Consider the following 17707-nt stretch of genomic DNA (forward strand, 5'->3'; position numbering starts at 1 on the left):
AGTTCAATAAAGGAGATCATTTATTAGTGTGTTATTAAAAATTGTTTCAATTTCCTTCAATAAATTGATAGGTTTTAGTTGTAAGATAGAAGCTTTTAATATTTAAATTTGAAAAATGTTAAATAGGATAACTCTAAAAAAAATGATATCATCATTGCATTTAGGCGTGAAAATTTTTATTAAGAGAATGACACGTGGATAGTGATGATGTCATCATCTTCTGTTTTAGTAATAGTTAATAGATATTATTATGATTAGGATTGAGATGTAAATGTAGTTGGTTTATACAAAATGGGTATTGCATGAATATAAATTTAATCTCTGAAGCATATTTGGCAATGTAAACAGACTAAACACAACAGCCATACATAACATAATTATTTTCCAAATTAAAGCCAGCATTCTAACAAGTATCATGATACCAAATTAAATCCCTTGTAAGGATTTAATTATAGATCCTAATTTGTAGCACAACCCGAAGATATAAGACGATAAAATACATAATTAGCAGTCAAATAGTACACTTTAGTCCGGATTTAGTCGTTTGACACAATGATTAAGATTCACTATCAACGTGACAACTAATATAATTCCGGCTTAATACAATTAAGCTGCACTAATAGCAATCTTAACTCCGCCTTGGCAATGGCCAGGAAGAGAGCAGATGAAGTAATTTTGACCTTTGGCTAACTTGATTCTATCCTTTCCAGTTTGGTATGCTTTTGCTCCTTTTGGTGAAGTGCAGCTATCATAACCCCTTTTATTTACTAATACCACATTGTGTGTTGTTTTATCATAATTGAATGCTGCCAAAAAAACATAAAACATCATCATTTTGTTCAAATTAATATGTTAAACTTAATCAACTTACATAGTTTCTTGCTTTAGAAAAAAAAAAAAAAAGATAAGACTTTCATAGCTCCTTTTAAGGAGCTAGGCACAATTTGCGGTGAAATTAATAAAGTCAATGTCAGAAAATAGTCTCGACCCTCCTCACAACCCAAACATAATATAAATACCTTTTGTGCCACTTTTTTTTTTTTATAAAAGGGATTCATTATGCAATTATATATGCAAGCAACTTAATCTTGAATTCTAGACATGCAATGCTTTTGAATTTAATTATACATGTTTCTCTTATTTAATATATGTAAGAAAATGTTTCATATAAATTATTACTCCATATAAATTTATATGTATTAACCTTAGCTTTAATTAATTTTGCGGCCCTAGCTTGAATTGTAGAATAAATTAATAATAATGCATGCTTTAATGAACCTCTATAATTTAAAGTAGGTAATGTAATTCAATGGAGTACCATTTATATTTATTTATAGAGATGAAACATTGGGTTTTTTTCCCTAAATAAATGATTGACAAACATACAGTTAGAAACACAATAATGAATAATTAATCGATTATTGACATGTTGATCAGGTAATACATATTGTAACTAGAGGTAGATTCAGCATTTTGAAGATAGGGTGTCGATATACGTTCATGGGGTGTTAGGGACTGTTATTACTATATAAAAATATATGTTTTAGAGAAAAAAAAAAAGATTGCTTTTACATAGTATTATTTTTATGTCCTTTTTTTAAAAAAAAAAAAATATGTACGAGAAAAAGCAACAACAAGAAGAATTGAAATATTAATCCCAAAGATTTAGTTGAAATAAAGAAGTAATTAACGCGAAGTGAACGAACCTAAGACATCACCAGCTTTGAAGGACTTGCCATTAGTCCAAGTATTGACATTAAAGGTCCAACCACCAGCTCCTCCTACAGTATAAATAGCTCCAAATGTAGGCTTGGTTAGAGTCAAGAAACATAATATGCCAACTACAAAGACCATACTTAGTCTTACACTGCCACTTCCCTGACCCATTTCTAAGCAAAATGTAACACACCTAATTTACCAAAATAATATAAAGACTACTAGAGATAAAGATATAAAGATGGAAGAATGAAATTATATATGAGCTATATTGGAGTGATTTGTTAGAAGTGAAGGAATACTATTTATAGAGCTAGCTTAGTGGGAGGATGCAATATGTAGTGATAGACCCAACATAGAGTGTTGATCTAGAGTTTACACCAACTGGTCCATAATACCTTTTTTTTTTCACAAAAAAATTAATAATACTTGTATATGGAAAACAATGTGTTTTAGGTCATTTTTAAAAATTAACAATCATCGCTTTGTTAGTTTGTATGCGGTTCTTAACTTCTTTTAAACACTCGAAATAATCACACGAATACTTTCTTGCTACCAAGTGAGGTTATTTTATAGATGACCTATATTATATTCAAGGTTTCCCATTGATATTTTTCTTCATCATATTTTTTTTTTTGACATTTTTGGGGTAAATTTTGGTTTTCCTCTACAAAATACTTTGTAAGACAATATATATCTAGTTAGGAATTGGTGCAATGGTTATGTGTGTAAGTCCAAATTTAGGGTGATTAATTACCTTTATTCCAAACATCAAATCTAACTATATATGTTTGTAATTTCATATCCTATAAATGCTATTAATCTATATTATTGATACCTAGCTCAATTCAAAATTCACAGTCGAGTTCGTTCACTCAATTTAATCATCTACTGAACCTATACTTTATCGACCACTCATTAAAGGCTTTATTGTTTAATTGTTTCTTTTTGAAAATGAGGGCATGTAAACCTTCTTTGGGGGCATAACATAGCATTTTAAGCTATAAACATATGTAACCTTTATGATCAAAGCAAAAAAGTCTAAAGCAAGTGGGTTTTGTAACTAATATAACTTCTGTCCTTTAGAGCTTTACCAACTCCATTAAGTGCTAGTCCTCCATTGTGAAATATAGTACTCCATATTAGACTTAAAAGTTAAAATAGTAATAATGTGTATATTGTATTGAGTAGTGATTGTATTTTAGACTTAAAATAGCTTAGTAATAATGTGTATATTGTATTATTGGGTTGTTACATGTCCCCAATGAGAGTATGGACTGCCTTAGAATTCCCATATTTAGGCTCTCTCTTCTCATTAAAGCTTATTCTTTACCTACCGCTACCACTTCATTGCATAGTTGCATACTTCCATCTACACAACCACCAAATTTAACTTTTCTAAAGTGGCAAAAAGAGTCATTCGTCAGAAATCTTTATTTGTTGTTGGAGATACATTATAGTGTCAAATATAGTGATCACTAATCATATTCTATTAGAGATATTTACATATATTTTCCGATATCTCATATCTCTAACATATTCAGTTTTTAGAAAGAGTTGGAATGCATCGCCACCATTACTTTTAAAGATTTAACCTTGTAGTGATACAGAATGCGATTTTAGCCAAATATTAGTCGAATAGTCGATATCCGTAGTTGTTAAACCTGTGTGTTGTACAAATAGCTCATATTGTATACATTTTAATTCAAACATCCTCCCAATATCCAAGTGTTATTTTTTTCACAATTCCAACACAATAATACAATACTTTCTTTTTTTTTGGACAAACACAATAACACAATACTTTCTCACATGTCATTATGACACCCCATATAAAACAGAAATTCTACACAATCTCTCCTAGTTAATTGGCCTTCTTAATTTTTGTGGTTATTACCATATATAATATAAGAATGTTGTAAAACGATTAAGGCCCTGTTCTTTTGAGCTTCTGGGCAGAGCAGAGCAGATTTCAGCAGACTAGAGCAGAGCAGAGCAGATTTCAGCAGAGCAGAGCAGATTTTAGCATTATTTTTATTAATATTAATACAACTATTATTATTAATTTATTATTATTATTATTATTTTAATTTTATTATTATTATTATTATTATTATTATTAATGTTGTTACTATTTAATTTAACTACTATTACTATCATTATCGCATTGTACTACCATTATTATTATTATTATTATTATTATTATTATTATAATAATAACTATTATTATTATTATTATTATTATTATTATTATTATTATTATTATTATTATTATTATTATTATTATTATTACTACTACTACTACTACTACTACTACTACCACTATTATTATTATTATTACTACTACCACTATTATAATTGATGTGTGAATGAAAACATAAATAGATGTGTACCACGTTAACATATATTTATAGTGAATAGATAAAAGACGATAATGGTTTAAAATATTCAAATTATTACAACATTGTAGTGTTAGATTTAATTATTAATTAATTCAATTTACTTTTTTAATTTCTTTACATAAAAAAGTAACAAATTAGTAAAATATCTTCCTTTTTATATCATTATTTTTCACTATTATTATAATAATGTAGTATTACTATTCCCAAAAAAAAAACATGTATTATGTGTTATTATTAAGATCAATATGTATTTAGAAATTGTTAGACATTATTATTAATAAATATTAAAAAATTTGTATTGTGAATTTTTAATTATTATAATTTTTAAATATGTACTTTAATTATTATGCACTTTAATTGTTAAGTATTATTAATTATTGGTTTATTGATATTATTAATTGATATTAACCTAGAGCGAAGCAGAGCAGATTTCAGCAGAGCAGAGACAGATTTCAGCAGAGCAGAGCAGGACAGAGGAGGGCCAAGCAGAGCAGAGCAAAGCACAACACAACAGCTCTAAAGAACATGGCCTAATTAGTATATGTAAATCTTAGCATGTCACAAATTAATCATTATGCAAAACGTACGTACAAGAAAATTGGAACTTCGATTTGGATATGGAGTCATGGAAGAGGTACTGACTTATTAAAAAAATTGATGATGTGAAGCTGACATCAGCATTGAATTGTATGAGCAAAGCTTATATTTTGAGGAAAGCTTATATTGTGCCCCTTTATTTATTATATTTTTATTACAGAGTACTATTTTCAATTTAAATACTTCCTCTGTTTTTTAAGTGTTTTAATTTGTCTAGACAATTATGTCAATATAATTAAGTTGTAGAACTTTGGCTAATAATATCTTTAATTAATTAATTATTAATAAATATAGATTATAAAAAGTTGATATTCAAAAACTATAATTTGAGAGATTCTAACAAGTAATAACCTGACTATATTATTATATTTCCCATATACGAGTATATATCATTATGTTGATTAGATTACTCCCTCTGTATTTTATTACTTGTTCCACTTTTCTTTTGCGGTCGTGTTTTATTACTTGCTCTATTTTCTGTTTTTTGGAAACCTTTAACAATATTTTACTAATCACTTCACTCTTAGTAGACTCTAACTATTCTACTTAAAAAATTTCGAATTCTCTCTCATCTCAACTATCATACTTTATTTTTCCACCAATCCTACTTTCAATTATTTTATTGTTTTCTACTAATTCTCATAAAACTCTGCACATGAAAAAATAGAGCAAGTAATAAAATACGGAAGAAATAGATACTTTTAAATTTTGAAGAGAGTATTTATTTAAATGGTACGATGAACTTTAAAGACAATACAAATGAAATGGAAATGGGAAGCTTGAACTTCTGGCCTATCATACATAAGTACTTAATAGTTAGGAAATTTTGTCAGAAAGGACCTTTTAAGTGCATTTCTTTGTCTAAAAGGACCTTTTAAAGCCAAAGTTGTGAAAGGGGTACAAATTTTGGAAAAAAGTTGTGACTTGGGACCACATGCCGTAATGTCAACGTTGAGTGGTCAACTCCGGCGTTAACCAACACTTGCAGCCACCAATTTCCTCTACCCCATCGCCTCCTTCGTTCTCCTCCCTCCCCCTCCCCTTTCACGACAAGTCGACAGTTCAAGCCACCCCCTTTCTCCTCCGTTGCCGACACTAACCTCGAAACCCCATCTCTTTCACATCAGCCCACTTCTCCCCTTTCCCCACCTCCACTCCCTTTCCTCCACCTCGATTACTGTATAATCTTCAAGCAATTTCCTACACCCAAACCTTATAATTTAGGGATGACAGAATGGAGCAAAGAGAGAAGATGAAATCAAATTTCTAAATGAGTTTAATGAAATTAGGGTATGAATTAAAATTGGATTAATTTGTGATGAATTTGGGGAAAGTTGAGATCTTGGAAATTAAGAACCCTTACCGGAGAGTAAGTTGAAAACGAAGGGGGTGGGTAATCGGGTGAGGAAAAGGATCGGGGACTCAGGGTGGAGGAAAGGGAGGCTTGGGTGCTGCTTAGACAATGTAGGGGGAGAGGGGGGCTAATGGGGGGGGTTTCTGCCGTGAAAGGGGAAGGGGGAGGGGTTGGGCTAGGGTGGTCAACGCCGGAGTTGGTGGGTCAAATTCCACTTTTCGGCAAGTGGTCCCAAGTCGCAAATTAAAAACAAAATTTGTACCCTCTAGACAACTTTGATTTTAAAAGGTCCTTTTAAACAAAGAAATGCACTTAAAAGGTCATTTTTAACAAATTTTTCTAATAGTTAATACGTACTCCGTAGTACTTATTAGTCTTAACCACTAATTCAAGACCGCCTCATCGATAATGTATTTCGTCATTTGTTGTTATGTGTTTAATGAACCGCGTTGTTTTGTCGTAGCATCGTGCTTAGGCGCTTAGCTTCATTCATTAGGCTCCAGCAGTCAAGCATGCAACACAAATGGATGACTTCAAAACTGAGCGAGGTATCATAATAATTCATAAAACAAAAGGGTCCATATATTTTTATATTATTTTTTTGTTTTTATTTTTTTATGTTCCACCGGATTTACTTTTGAATTAATTCAAAAAAAAAATTAATTTTCAAATTAAATAATAATACACTCGGTTATTAGCAAAGTATCAACTTTCCAAAAAAAAAATATAAAAATAATTAGCATTATTATTTTCTCTACGTAAACTTGTCCTTGAAAATAAATAGGAGCATGCAGCACATACAACGGCGTAATAGTCGTAAAATTACCATGTTTTAGGGTACAGATTTGACTCAATATCATGTCCTTTTCATAGGTTCAATTGATTTAACTTTGCTTTAATTGCCTTGTAATCCCTTGATTAAGGATCTAGATTAGGTTTCCATTAACTTTATTACTCCTTGTATTATGTGCATCAGATGTGACAATTAGGATGGTGCAGAATCCAATTAAAGGACCGAGCACTCTACATTTGACATGTATTCATTTGGATTTGAGTCTTGAGATCATGAGATTCATGTTTCAGTTTTTATTTTCTTTCAATAGAAATCATAGAATAGATGTTTCTGTTGGGGTATGCAATACGAATCCTACACGTATATATTTCATTTAGATGAGGAATTTGGAAAGGAGTTCAAAAATATATCTATGCGAGTTAGTTTTAAAACGGACAATATCAAGGTGGGTAGCCTAGGCTCAACAGTTTGAAGTATTATGCCAAATATATACGAGTAATTTTCATATTAGTTCAGTTGTCGGGGACAAGATTATATATTAAAAGAATCAAAATTTAACAAATCTTTCATAATGATGAAAGTGGATGACAAACCACCCCTTGACTCTTGGTGATTGTGAAATTGACTTTCTTGCAATTCTAGACATTAAGTTCCCTTTCTTTTTATTTATGGTATAAATTTGACCCGGTATAATTTCTCGGGGGAAGATTTAAAAAGAACGAGATGATGAGGCAAAAGTTATCTTTTGTTTCACAATTTCATATGACTTATTATTGTAACTTTGGACTTATTTTGATTTATTAAACTAAATTGAACTGTTTATGAGATAAGGAAATTAGAAACTAAACTGACTGAACTGAAATTAATTAAACTAAAGAGAACAAACCTTACAATATAGCGTTTATTTTGTTACCATAATTGCTCTTTTTTTTTTCTCTTTACATTAGTCAAACAATGAAACGACAAAATTAAGTAAATTGGTAAAGACGCTCTCCTTTAGTGGTATTTCCCTCCTCTCTACATCCTCCTAACACCCCTATCTCCCTCAATAGCGTAAAATGTTGGTCCGAGTTCAATATCCATAATTTGAGACATCGGTATAATATTTAGATGACTTGGACATTTAAAACCGTAATACATCATTTACGAGAAAATAATAATTTGAGGTGAAACGACAACACAAATATCAAGATTCAAGAGTGCAATACTTGAAAAAGTTAAAATTAAAACACATATATTATACTTGTACATAAATCCTCAATTTTCTTTCTTATCCATAATCAAACTTACATTTCACAACAAACTTCCTTAACATAAGCTAAGAACATGCCTAGATATTATAAAAGCCACAAGCACTCCTTCCTTAACATACATCACAATAAAAACAAAAACAACATTAACTTAAACAACAACTTCCTCTTTTCCCTCATCACATAATCCTAACTTTCTCCCTTTTTTCCTTTTATTTTCAACACACATACATTAGTAAACCTACAAATTCAGAACATTAATTAAGAGAAGAAGTAGTAGTTGAGTTAATTAATTAATTAATTAAGCAGCATTAATAGCAATCTTCATTCCACCTTGGCAATGGCCGGGGAAAGAGCAGATGAAGTAATTAACGCCTTTCTTCAGTCTAATTCTGTCTTTTCCACTCTGGTACGGCTTAACTCCTCGTGGTGCACTGCAGCTTGCAAATCCTCTGCTGTTCACTGGCACTACATTGTGCAGGTTTCTTGCATAGTTGAATACTGCATTCAATTTTTTTAATACAAGTGTTATAGGGAGTACATAATATATATCGCCTTGTAAAAAAAACTTTCTCTATCCACCGACGTAACAAATAATAATACTTATACGGAAATATGTTGCACTTGAAGTGTACTTATCTTATTAGACGTGATTAGCCGTGATTTTTGCTTTATAGCTACACCTGATTAATTTTAAAAATTTTATTTACCTAACAAATAATTATACTTTGTATTGAACTGTACTTATCTTATTAGACTTGTTTAACTATGATTTATTTACTATATACTTACACAGTTATTACACACGAATAATTTTGAAAATTTTATTTAAAGTGATCTAAATGCACTTTCATAATTAGTGGTTGGATTAGTAATAGTATGTTTTGTTTTCTATGAAAACAATAACTACATTAAAGGTAAGTAAAGAAAAAGGTACTTTTTTTTTTTTTTTGTTTTTTTTTGGACAAGTGATGTCAAAACAAGAGTTTAAAGTCAAAACAACAATTATAAAATCCGAGCTTACTTTTGATTGTAAAGTTGTGAAACTTAAAACCCACTAGGAAAATAGAAAAATGAACCAAGTAGAACTATACTAAATTTAAACTCCGTACATGTTGATAAATATGACAATGACACAATGATATTTTTTTCCTATCCATATTTTCATACAAAATTAATTGTAACGTTAATATACATAGTATTATAATCAAAACCCGTAAATTATAAAAAGACAACTAAATCCGAATAGAGGAAGTAAAAACGTAAGAGTAAAGACGAGATCTTACCAAGAATATCACCAGCTCTAAAGGACTTGCCTCTAGGCCAATTGTTGACATTAAAGGTCCATCCACCACCATTTCCAACATTGTAATAGGCAGCAAGACTTGGCTGAATAATAGCCAAAAGACAGAGTATTGCTACTCCTACTACCAAACTTGATCTTGCACTGCCTCTTCCCTGAGCCATTTTTTTGTTAATTACTTTAGTAAAAGATGATTAATTAATTGTTGTAAGATAAAAAAAAGATGTTAAGTTTTTTTGAGTGAGGAAATTAGAGTAGTGAAGGCCTCTATTTATATAACTTTGGTGGTGTTATTTTTCCATGAAAGAGGAAACTTTGGGCCCCACAATAGTAGATTTTGTTTGAATTTTAGGGAGTGTGGAATTTAAGATACTTAATTAATTGGAGTATTTATTTGCCGACTAAAGTCCTTTATTTTAATTTTATATATTTGTAGGTTATTTGAAATTTAAATCTAGGTTCATGGGATATAGTTGTTAATTCGGATATCTGAGTTAAATTTAGTGAAATCGTAGTACGCCTATTATATTACTCTGTAATATATTGTGTATATACGAATTGAAATCTAAATCGAATTTTTTTCGAACGGTATTCATAAGTCATAACTCCCAACTACTACAAATTTTTGGTCCGCAAAGTTACGTTGGAGTTCCACTGCCTAATGTGAACTCTTGCTTTTTCATGTCTATAATACAAAATGGTACCACTAGTCAGTCCACTACACACTACTCACTAAGTCACTAGTAGTAGTACTCTTCTTTGACAATATATGTTCTAGACTTTTAGTTAATCTAATTTTAAAAGATGCAAAAATTTAGACCCGTGAATGTAAACACAATAATAAAACGTACACATTATTTTATACTTAAGAATTTTGTTGACTTTATCTTAATATAATATGAGTAATTCGTATTTGGTTAATTTTTTAAGTTACGCAGTAGGCCAGTATCATGCAAGTTCACCCTTTTGATTGCCCAATAAATTTTCCCTTGTTAATCAATGTTATAGTAAAACTTTTTTTTTTTTGACAAACATTATACAAGTAGTAAAACTTATGATATCATCAATTGAGTAAAATCTCACAAAAAATTAATGCTTTTAGTTGATTTATAATTTCTGTTTTTTTTTTTTAATTTTTTATATACACTAGTATATATAACTTGTTATCTTTAGATTTTCACGATCTCCATTCTCCAAGACACATGTTTAACTGCAAACATGTTCAAATATTATAAAAATGATATAATACGTACAATGAATAAAATAACAAATTTTATGACACAATACATTTAGTTTTAAAAATTGCATCGCACGAGCTTCATTTAATACGGAATAATAGTGTATTCTCATAAAAATAAAAATAAAATAAAAAGTAATACTACAAATCAATGTTTTATAGTAATGTATTTTATATTCAAAGTTTTAAACATTGACCATACAAATCAAAATCTTACAATAAAAAAGGAAGTAGTATACATGATATAAGTTCAGTATTTATTGAAGATTCCTCTTTTAAATTAATATATAATATTAATTTTAAATTATATTATGCAAACAATTATTACCTCAATTTCATATTATTTGTAATTGTATGGGATGATATCTAGGTAGGACCGATATCTTGTAAAAGCACGTGACCAAACTCTGAATAATTGTGAAAAGGCGCCGATATGCACCAGAAAGCAGACATATCGGCTTGTCGGAATTCGGCACGTGGCAACAGAAGCTCGACACTTGGCGCAGGAGGCTTTGCATGGATGAGAGCCACCTGTCAAAGTGGATCATTATAAATAGTAGGTAAGACCTCATTTATGAGGGCATGAATTTTACTCTCTCTCTCTCTCTCTTTCTCTCTACTTTCTCTCTCATATTTATCTTCTTCTCTAGAACACTTTCTGACTTTGTCATCGGTGTGGTTATCCTCGGACCACCCCGGGGTTGGCTAACTTCTTCTCATCGTGTAGGTTCTCGGCTTGCCGATAGGAGTATCAGGATCTCAGGTCCGAGTTCTTGGGAAATCAGATCCAGACGGAAACAATTTGGCGCTAGAAGGAGGGGACTTTGATCACTTCTATCGCCTAAGAACCTCACACAAAAAAAAAATAATATACATAATAAAAACAATCATGGCCGGAAACAATGAAACACCAATGACAAGAAAGGTAGTGAATCAGTCAGTAGAACAGCCTCAGGTGGAGATAGTGGATGAAACCCATACCTTAGAGGATAATCAGTTTTACATGCCGATAACCTCCCCTGCAGGCGGAGGGGAGGCAGAGGATCCTATGGCGGCATTCACACCAGATGAATTGGAGACAGCAGCAAGGGTGATGAGTGCAATGAGTAGGAAGAGAAAGGAGGCTGAGGCGGCACAGGCTAAAAGGGGGGCCGCTCAGGCCGATAGAGGAACACCGCACCGTAACTGGGAAGAGCAACATAATCAGTTGATGAACTCGCCTAGGAGATCCCGACATGAGTCGCCGATAAGATCGCACACAATGTCACGGCGGGTTGAACAATCCTCAAGTCACACTGTGAGTACGAGAACCCAACAACAGAGAAGTTCACAAGTGGATGGGCAGGCAGTGCGAGTAGTGGTGCAGTTAAGGGCATCTCCTTTCGCCCAGCATATCTTGGAACAACCAATGGAAAAGGTGAAAATGCCGACTTGCAGGTATGATGGAAGAGGGGATCCGGCAAGATTTATAACGTCCTATGAGGGGCACATGATGTTGTATACCAACTCAGATGCAGTCTGGTGTAAGGTCTTTCCGACTACTCTGATTGGGGCTGCAGCCGATTGGTTCAACAACCTTGAAGTTGGGTCAGTAGATAGTTTTGAAATATTGACCGAGATGTTTGTGGGTCAGTATGTCAGCAATAGTGTGAGGCAGAGAACCTCTGGAGAATTGATGGCCGTGGAGCAGAAACCGGATGTATCCTTGAGGGGTTACATTAGACGATTTAACAATGAGGCAAATACAATCCCAAAACTGCAACAAGAAATAGCTGTGATGGCTTTAATGAATGGCTTGGTTGATTCTGATTTCAAACGGTACCTTACAAGGAAAAACCTGCCGACATTAGCAGCGGTGTTTAGTAAAGCTCATGATTACATTAAGAGTGAAGAATTGATGAAGACAAGTAGCAGACATGTAGTTGCCGGAAAGGGGCAAAGCCAGTATGAAGGGACATCGTCTGGAGGAAATAGGCCGAAAGCTCCTGCCCCAGGAAGGGGAGGAGGAAGCCGACAAGATTCGAGACCAACAAGGCTGCCAATGAAATATAGCACTTACACTCCCTTGAATACACCAAGGGCAGCAATTTACTCAGTGAATCAGAATGGAGAAGATTGGTCAAGGCCGATTCCCATGAAGGCAAGGCCAAGGGATGCGAAGAAGTATTGTATGTTCCATAGGGATGTGGGACATTATACAGAGGAGTGTATGCAATTGAAGGATAACATTGAGGAGTTGATTAGAAAAGGGCATTTGACACAATATCTGCTGAACACAAGCAAGAATCAACAACCGGCATAAACAGTTGAGAGGCAACGGATAGAGGCAAGGCCTGAAAGGACCCAAGGAGGAATAGTCCGACAAGGGGATGTAGGAATACCACCGTTGTCTACTGGAAGGGTAGATGTGATAACAGGGGGACCGATTCATGGAGGGACGATTAGTGGAGCAAAGAAGCATTTGGCTGAGCATCGTCACCTAGTTTGCGCCTTGGATGTGGACAATCGTCCTCGGCCAGCATCAATACCTCAGGTAGTGTTCACAGAAGAAGATGCAAGGGGTGTAGTGTTCCCACATGATGACCCGTTAGTCCTAATAACTAAGATAAACGGGGCTGACATCAAAAGAGTGCTGGTGGATGGAGGTAGTTCAGCAAATGTGTTGTTTGTGCAAGCTTTTAATGAGATGAATAAAGGAAGGCAGTACCTGAAACCGGTATCATATCCCGTAATCGGATTCAATGGATCAACAGTGAGGCCGGAAGGGAGCATTGTGTTACCGGTTAAGCTGGGTGATGGGCCACAAGCAAGAGATGTGATGGCAGAGTTTCTGGTGGTGGATGTTAAGTCAGCCTACAACACAATTATCGGCAGACCGATAATACATGATATGCAGGTCGTTGTATCAACTTACCATCTAGCAATAGCTTATGTGTCAAATTTAGGAGCTGTGGAGAAGGTGTATGGAGGTCAGGTGATGTCAAAAGCTTGTTACGTGACAGCTCTGAAGAACCCAGTTGGCAGTGCTCCAATACCATGCAATCCGATAAGGGAAGGTGAGCCAACAGTTCAAGATTTAACCATGAAAAACTTTGATGCAAGGCCTGAGGAAACACCAAGGCCGTTACCAGGGGGAGAAACCGTTCAAGTTGAGTTACAACCAGGCGACCCAAGTAAAACAGTGAAGGTTGGGACTGAAATGGATGTGGATACAAGGTGTAATCTGATAAGCCTGTTGCGTGAGAATGCAGATGTCTTCGCATTTTCGGCAAGTGAGATGCCGTGGATACATCTAGAGGTAATGGAGCATAAGTTGAATGTTGATAGAAAATTCAGGCCGATACGGCAAAAGAAGCGCAATTTCTCAACTGAGAAAATAGAAGCAATTCAGGCTGAGGTAAATAAGCTCTTAGCGGCAGGGTTCATTGAGCCTTGCACATACCCGGAATGGTTGGCGAATGTAGTAATGGTGAGAAAGCCGACAGGGAAGTGGCGAATGTGTGTGGATTTTATAGACCTAAATAAGGCTTGCCCAAAGGATTGCTACCCATTACCCTGGATAGATAGGCTGGTAGACTCAACCTCTGGTCATGCTATGCTTAGTTTTTTGGATGCGTTTTCGGGATATCATCAGGTCAGCATGCATAAGTCTGACAGGAATAAAACGGCTTTTATAACAGATGTCGGTGTGTTTTGTTATAAGGAAATGCCGTTTGGGTTGAAAAATGCAGGAGCAACATATCAAAAGTTGGTGGACAAGATATTTGAGAAGCAGAAAGTCCAGAATGTTGAGGTATATGTAGATGATACGATAGTAAAGAGTAAAGAAAAATAGGACCATATAGCGGATCTGAGGGAAACATTTGAGACGTTAAGGAGATATCTGATGAAGTTGAATCCGGAGAAGTGTGTGTTTGGGGTCAAATCAGGGAAATTCTTGGGCTTTATGGTCAGTGAACGGGGGATAGATGCAAATCCAGATAAGGTGAATGCGGTACTCCAAATGAAACAACCAAAAACCATTTGTGATATACATAGATTGACTGGAAGGATGAAAGGATTGACCAGATTTATCAGCAAGTCAACCGACAAGGCGCTTCCGTTTTTCATGGTACTAAGAAAGAACAAGGCATTCGAGTGGGGAAAGGAACAGAGTGATGCCTTGGAAGTAGTAAGGAATCATCTCAGATCTCTTCCCACGATTGCCAGGCCCGAGAAGGGAGAAGTGATGCAGTTGTATATTTCAGCATCACCAAAAACGGTAGCTGCCGTTTTGATAGTGGAAAGGAAGAAGCAGCAGAAGCCGATATAATTTGTCAGTCATGTATTGAATGCGGAAGAACGCAGATATCCAGTGATAGAGAAGATGGCGTTAACAGTAGTAGTGGCGGCTAGAAAGTTGAGGCCTTACTTTGATGCACATCCAATAGAGGTGTTAACCAATCACCCTTTGGAGAAATCGTTGCATAAAATGGATACATCTGGTAGATTATTGACATGGGCAGTTGAGTTGTCGGAGTATGAAATAAGCTACAGGCCGAGAACGTCAATGAAGGCTCAAGCATTGTCGGATTTCATTGTTGAAACCACATACACGGACGAAGAGGAAGAATTGGGCACATGGAAGGTATCAGTTGATGGTTCAGCTACGGCAACGGGGGCAGGGTAAACCTGGGCACGGGCCGGGTTGGCCCGTGTGCCGCCCGGCACGGCCCGAATTCAAGCACGGCACGGCACGAAGTTCAACTCCCGTGCCACGGGCCGTGCCACGGACAGGGTTGAGAATTCCCAGGCACGGCCCGGCACGAGCACGGGCATGGCCCGCCGTGCTGGCCCGCAGGCACGGCCCGCGGGCCAACGGTAATGTTACCGTTTATTCTAGCTCCTTAATAAGCCAAAAAAACGGCTAAAAAACGGCTAGTTTTTTGCCAATTTGCTCCCCAAAAATTCTATAAATACTCACCTCCATTTCATTCCCAAATCACAAAATCACAATCTCTTCTTCTTATCTCTTATATTCTCTAAATCTCTAATAATCCTTATTTTCTTAAATTCTCTAATTATTTTCCTAATATCGGAAAAAATTAAAAAGTTCGTAATCGTAATTAGTGGAGCGTTGAAGCACGGTTGTAAGATCTAAACTAATCTTAAATTTATTATTGTTTTATTGTTATTATTAGAATAATCTTGTTTAATTATTATTGTTGATAATTGTTATTGTTGTTGTTATAATTGTTGTTATTAATTATTATTATTGTTACAATTGTTGTTATTATTTATTTTTGTTGTTATTGTTATAGTTGTTGTTATTAATTAATATTATTGATATTTTTATTGTTAAAATTGTTGTTATTAATTATTATTATTATAGTTAACCACTTTTTATTAAAAAATTAATTGTTAATTATGGCATCGAACAACCCATCATCTAGGTCTAGGGGGAAAGGCCGACTTATCCGTAGTAGTAGTTCTAGGGAACCACCAAATACAACGAGCCCCCAAATTACGAGTCAAACCAATGACCCCATTTACTTCCCCCCGGGCTATGAGCCATATAATACGTCGGGATTTCCAGCAGCACCACTAATCCAATTTCCACTACCACCATACCAATTTCCACCTAATTATATTGGTGATCAACAAAACTATTGTTCTAGCCAAGGTAGCCAAGAAAGTACCCGAATTCCCTCCGGTTCTTCCCCTTCTACTGCCACTCCCACTAGTCCCACTACTAACCATCACACACATCATGAATGGTTAACCGAAACTGAGATGCTACTTTTGAAAAACCGAAGGAGTGAGGTATGGCGTTATTTTGTCCTAAGTAAAGATGGTGAACAATGGGCAAAATGTAAAACATGTAATAGTGTATTCACGGCAGTTACCAAAAACGGGACGGGACACTTATCTAGACACATGAAAGCTTGTGCAAAACCAGCTAGTGATCCAACTCAGCCCAAAATTTCCCAATTCCATCCATACGGCTTTACATACAACTATGAGAGGGATAGGGATGAACTAGGAAAAATGATAGTACACGCCGAACAACCTTTTCTTTTCTCGGAAAGTGACGCATTCAACACCTACATTAACAAAGCACTACAACCCCAACATAAAAGAATCTCTAGGAAAACCGTTCGTTCCGCCGCAATGAAAAATTTCCTAGAGTACAAAGTCCGGTTACAAGCCGAATTGAGTAACCTTAACTGTAGAGTATCTTTAACAGCCGATTCTTGGGATAGTGGTTATAAATATCACTATTTATGTGTGACTTGCCATTGGGTAGATGATCAATGGATGTTACAAAAAAGAATAATACATTTCAAAATGCTGGAATACCCACACACCGGCATTAACATTGCTCACCATTTAATGCAAGCAATAGACGAATACAACCTTCGAGATAAAATGATGTCTATGACTTTTGATAATGCAACCTCTATGACATACACAGCTAATCTTATCAAACAAAACTTAACCGATGTACTATAAGACGGTGAAGCTCTTCATACTAGATGTGTTTGCCATGTACTTAACTTATGTGTACAAGATGGAGTTCGGGCAATTGGCCCATACTACAGCAAAATCAGAGATGCTATTATGTCTATTAATAGCTCTAACATGAGATACCAAGAATGGAAGAGTTTTCTAAAACAACAAAAGATAAGGGTAATAAAAATTAGAACCGATTGCCCAACTAGGTGGAATTCCACCTATGACATGTTAACAAAGGCAATTGAGTACAAGGGCCCGTTAACATTATTTTACAACCAAAAATTTCCACAAAATGCTTTGTATGATGATGATTGGAATAACTGTGAAAGATATATGCAATTTTTACAGTTATTATATAACATGACGTATTGTTTTTCTACTGTTTACAATCCTTGTGCTCAAAACTTTCTTTCTAATGCATGCTTACTCGCCCAACTTTTCGCTGATCATCGCCATCAAAGTGATTATGATCAGTATCTTCCAGCAATGGAAAAAAAGTGGCGTAAATATTATAGTGAGATTCCTTTGATTTATGTTTTTTCTTCCATATTAGATCCTAG

At 34.6% G+C, this 17707-nt stretch overlaps 2 protein-coding genes across 2 annotated transcripts; both read right to left on the minus strand.

Moving 5' to 3' along the window:
- Positions 1-309: 309 nt before the first annotated feature.
- Positions 310-2018, minus strand: LOC110725774 (basic blue protein-like). Its single transcript, XM_021905245.1, has 2 exons — positions 1707-2018; positions 310-806 (listed from the first exon to the last, which is right to left on the minus strand). The coding sequence occupies exons 1-2, from the start codon at positions 1885-1887 to the stop codon at positions 607-609; spliced, it is 381 nt and encodes a 126-aa protein (XP_021760937.1). The 5' UTR covers positions 1888-2018; the 3' UTR covers positions 310-606.
- A 6061-nt stretch (positions 2019-8079) lies between these two features.
- On the minus strand, positions 8080-9665 carry LOC110725775 (basic blue protein-like). The gene is made up of 2 exons (XM_021905246.1): positions 9399-9665; positions 8080-8613 (listed from the first exon to the last, which is right to left on the minus strand). The coding sequence occupies exons 1-2, from the start codon at positions 9577-9579 to the stop codon at positions 8414-8416; spliced, it is 381 nt and encodes a 126-aa protein (XP_021760938.1). The 5' UTR covers positions 9580-9665; the 3' UTR covers positions 8080-8413.
- Between the last annotated feature and the right edge of the window lie 8042 nt (positions 9666-17707).

The sequence above is a fragment of the Chenopodium quinoa genome, unplaced genomic scaffold (assembly GCF_001683475.1).
Source record: "Chenopodium quinoa cultivar QQ74 unplaced genomic scaffold, ASM168347v1, whole genome shotgun sequence".
NCBI lineage: Eukaryota > Viridiplantae > Streptophyta > Magnoliopsida > Caryophyllales > Amaranthaceae > Chenopodium > Chenopodium quinoa.